We start from the raw sequence: 4,911 nt of genomic DNA, 5'->3' as shown, positions 1-4,911 counted from the left end.
TTTCTTGTTTTAAAACAATGGACCCACTTTAACATCACTTTTAACGCGTGATGCTTTTTGACGTTTTGTCTCTTTTTTCATATTTTTTTTCATTTGATCAGTAGATAGAAAGGAAGTTGCCGAGAAGTTTTGCACATTTTTCTATTGACGCGTCACGTGTACGTGGGACCAACTTAGATTCCTTTCATATTATGCAACGCGGCATCCACTTTTCTATTTACTTAATTAACTTGCTTTTGCTCGCCCTTCTGCAATTCCCGGCTCAATTTTCTCCGGTAAATTAGTACTCTTGCAACTTCGTCCATGGCCTTCATCGGAGATTCTTCCTCTTCCTCCTCTTCCGTCACCCGTCAATGGGCTCACGATGTGTTCTTGAGCTTTAGAGGCGAAGATACTCGAAACAATTTTACTGCTCATCTATATGCAGCTTTGGATCAGAAGTGCATCAAGACCTACATAGATAATGCCCTCGAAAGAGGAGAAAACATTTCACCGGCACTTCTCAAAGCTATTGAAGAGTCAAGAATTTCAGTCATTGTACTCTCTCAAAACTATGCATCTTCTTCATGGTGCTTGGATGAACTTGCAACGATCCTTGAGTGTAAGGAAACAAAGGGACAAATTGTTCTACCTGTGTTTTACAAGGTAGATCCATCAGAAGTACGATATCAAAGAAATAGTTTTGAAAAAGCATTTGTCAAACATGAAAAAAGATTCAAAGATGATCAAATGAAGGTGCAAAGGTGGAAGTCAGCCCTAACACAAGTGGCCAATTTGTCTGGGTACGATTTAAAGAATGACAGGTATTTCTAACCCTTTTTTTTTAATCATAAATAATTTTAAACTCATTAAAAATTTCATTTACATTAAGATCATATTTTAAAATTAGTCATTATTGACAGAAAATGTAATTTTACATATTTTGTATTGGTAGGAATGAGCATGACTTTATTCAAGAAATCATTGAACGGGTGAATTCAATATTAGTGAAAGAGACATGCTTTCAAGTTTCCAAGTATCCAGTTGGAATAGAGTCTCGTGTACAGGATGTAATGTTGCTTTTAGATCTAAAGAAGAAAGACAGTACATGCATGGTAGGAATCGTTGGAACTGGTGGAATTGGTAAGACAACTCTAGCCACAGCCATCTACAACTCGATTGCTTCTCAGTTTGAAGGTAATTGTTTTCTTACAAATGTTAGAGAAACTTTCAGCCAAAAGGATGGTCGGATCCGTTTGCAAAATATACTTTTATCAAAGATCTTAGGAGGTTCAAGTCAAATGGTTGACAATGTTAATCAAGGAGTTACTTTGATAGAGAATAGGCTTTACCTAAAAAGGATACTTTTAGTTCTTGATGATGTGGATGAGTTAGTCCAATTAGAAATGTTAGCTGAGAAAACTAATTGGTTTGGCTTAGGAAGTAAAATCATCATAACAACAAGAAATAAACATTTACTTCGTGCATATGATGGAGTTGTATCAATTTACCCTGTGAAAGAGTTGGGTCAGTATGAAGCTCTTCAGCTGTTTAGTTGGTATGCCTTCAAAAGTGACAAACCTAATGACGGTTATGTTGAAGTCACAGAAGATGCACTACGTTATTGTGGAGGATTGCCACTAGCTTTAACAGTGCTAGGCTCTGCTCTAAAAGGTAGAGACATAAAGTATTGGAAAAGTAAATTGAACGAGTACAGAAGAATTCCTAACCGTGATATCCAAAAAATACTTAGAACAAGTTTTGATGGATTGGAAGAAAATGCGAAGAATATTTTTCTTGACATAGCCTGTTTCTACAAAGGAGAGGATGTAAAATATGTTCGAGAAATGCTTGACAGTTGTGGTTTCCACTCAAATACTGGTATCGATGAGCTAAAGGAAAAGTGTCTCATAACTGAGTCTTGTAATGGATCATTGGAGATGCATGACTTGCTGCAAGAAATGGGTAGAGAAATTGTTAGACAAGAGTCACCCAAAAATCCTGGCAAGCGTAGCAGATTGTGGTTTCATGAAGATGTTCGGCATGTCCTAGAAGGAGATATGGTAAGAATTATGCTAAAAATACCTTTTAATTTTACATTTGTTTATTTTTCATTAGTTAAGCCACTAGTATTCATTTATTTATTTATTTTTGCTTAAAAGAAATGCTTAAAAGAACTTGCATGCAAATATCTGTGTGTTGATACATATATGCTACGGACAAGAATCAAATAAGTAGAATCAATTTAAGTTCAAAACCTTCCCTTTTCCCTTTCCCTCATCTGAAAAAAAAAAAAAAAAAAAGAAGTTCAAAACCAATTTAAAATTACACCAGGACTACAATATGGTACGACTGTTTAATTGGCCTAAGGCTGTGTTTTTGTAAAACCATTTGTAAAATTGTTTTCAAATAACAAGATAATTAATTTATCACGACCACGACCTCTCTTCATGAGATTTTACAAAATAACAATTTTACTTGAAGGGTTGAATATGTACGTAAATAATATTAGTGATGCTCATAATAGAAGGAGAACATATGAGGTGGTTAATCACATCGAGATTTAAAAAATAAAAAATAAAATAAAACTAATTTCTAATTAGAAAATTTAAAGATTATAATGAACTTCTTTATAAAAACAGACCACAAAATATTTACAAAACATAAAATACAATTTTATTTTAGAAAACATCTTACACCTTCGTAATCGAATGTTTTGAAAAGGCATGATCACTTTCTCAGGCATGCATGGAGGCTGTTCTTATTATTTATGTTTTTTTTTTAAAATAAATAAAAAATAAATATTTTTCAAATTTTAGTTTTTCAAAAAACTTCTCAAAAAGTTTCCAAATCAATTTTTATTTGTTGAAAACACATGCGCACATTTTCAAGTGCGGAGGCCGGTGATCGATCTTATTATTTATGAAAGGAATTGATCAGACCCACCCCTCCGTGTCACTCGCACCTCCCCACTTCAATGAATGGATGAATGCCGGCCACTCGTGGAGTTTTTTTTTTTTTGGCTTTTCACTTTTTTGTTTAATTTTTTCTTGTTTTGAAAACTCTTTTTCATTTTTGGTTTTTATAATATTTTTAATTATGAATGAACAAATTTCTATTCGTGGACAATCGATAGATACAACATTTCTCAATTTTATTGTGTTAAAAAACTCTTTTAAAAAATCTAAATTCAAAACACAACTTTCGAAAACTTTACTAAATATGCCCTCTACTACTAGCTTAATTATTTGGTAAATTTTTCGAAAAAATTTCAATTCTAAAACACTGGCACCATGCTGCTGCCAGATAAACACTGCGGTGGTAGCCTGCCACCGTGGAGCAACATTTAAAAAAAAAAAATTAATTAATTTTTCGTTTTATTTTGTAAAAATATATCTCAGTTATTTTTTAAAATTGAAAATTATCAAACCAATTTTCATTAATTATGAACCCCAAATACAAAAATTTTTAAAAACGTGACCCCCACCGGGCCACCAAATTAATTCTCAATTTTTTTTTTTTTTTTTTTTAGCCGAAAATCATTTTTATAACTTTACCAAATGGGGTGCCTCTCTCAATGATTTGTTATTCATTGTACAATAACAAGTAAATGAAACTTGACCAATAATATTACAAAAGAAAAAGAAAAGGCAATATACGAAGACAAAGCAGATGGATTATCACCTTCTTTCTTTTTACGAAGCAATAAATGCATATATCTATATATTTATATAAAATAGATATAGAAATTTTATCATGACAAGAATTATTGTTCTAGCGAGTCTCTTTGTGTTATGATTTTGTTGGTACACTTATCTATACATTGTCTTGCTAGGGAACAAACAAAGTTGAAGGCATATTGATAGATTTGCCTAAACTAAGCCAGCCGATAGACTTGAGTCCCACAGCCTTTGAGAAGATGACAAGCCTCAGACTATTTATATGTCGTGATGCATGTCTTTCTGGAGAGCCTAATTTTCTTTCTAATCAGTTAAGACTGATAGATTGGGAAGGATATCCCGGAGAATATTTTCCACCCAATTTTCGTGGAAAGTACCTTGTGATTTTAGGAATGGCTCATAGTCGCATCAAGATATTGGACGGAGTTCAGGTAAAATTTTTATTTTAATATTTGTATTTTAAATTTTTGTTGTAAATTTCTTTCAAAGTTCAAACTAATTTATTTCATTTTTTTTATTGACAGCAATTCCAAAACTTGACGACTATGAAATTCTATAACTGTGTTTTCCTTGAAAAAATCCCTGATGTTTCAAGGATCCCAAATTTAGAGTCGTTGGATCTTGATAATTGCAAAAATCTAGTTGAGGTTCATCATTCTGTTGGATCACTTAATAAGCTCAACGTGTTGATCATTCAATTTTGCTCTAATCTTAGAAGTTTCCCGAAAAGCTTCAAGTCTAGATCTCTAGAGAAAATCAGTTTTTGGAAATTTTCAATGCTTAAGAGCTTTCCTAAAATAGAATGTTTAGAGGATATTTACTGTTGTGATTCCTTAAGGGCACTTGATTGGGGCTCCATGTCCACGTTGTACCATTTAGATCTATCAGGGAGTAGTATTGTTACCCTTCCTCGATGTATCGAAAGTTTTGTTGGATTGAAGTTGCTTTTTTTGGAAGATTGCGAGCAACTTCGAGAAATTCTAGGACTTCCACCAAATGTAGAAAAAGTTAGAGCTAGCGGGTGCGTGTCATTGGAAATATTTTTAGAAGGAAGTATAAAATCTCAATTGTTTAATACGGAGGATCCACCAGAGCCTATGGGGGTTGGAACAGCATCTTCGGCACTGCAACCAGTGGAACAAAAGTTTCAACTTGAATGCTCTTTCAATAGTTTGGAATTTCTAGATCTAAGCGGTAGCCCTATTGTTAGCCTTCCTATATGGTTCAACAAATTTGTCAAATTGGAAGAGCT

The 4,911-nt window shown here is 33.3% G+C and overlaps 1 protein-coding gene across 1 annotated transcript in view; it reads left to right on the top strand.

Annotated features, from left to right (window-relative positions):
- Nucleotides 1–241: 241 nt before the first annotated feature.
- LOC132185534 (disease resistance protein RPV1-like) overlaps nt 242–4,911 on the top strand; it is a 7,737-nt gene continuing 3,067 nt past the window's right edge. The window contains exons 1-4 of the mRNA XM_059599298.1: nt 242–803; nt 935–2,042; nt 3,815–4,090; nt 4,184–4,908. Of these exons, the coding sequence (XP_059455281.1) occupies nt 304–803; nt 935–2,042; nt 3,815–4,090; nt 4,184–4,908 (2,609 nt within the window). The 5' untranslated portion in view covers nt 242–303. The remainder of the gene's footprint in view (nt 804–934; nt 2,043–3,814; nt 4,091–4,183; nt 4,909–4,911) is intronic.

Source organism: Corylus avellana, chromosome ca6 (genome assembly GCF_901000735.1).
Source record: "Corylus avellana chromosome ca6, CavTom2PMs-1.0".
Taxonomy (NCBI): Eukaryota; Viridiplantae; Streptophyta; class Magnoliopsida; order Fagales; family Betulaceae; genus Corylus; species Corylus avellana.
This window is presented reverse-complemented; position numbering and strand designations above follow the sequence as displayed.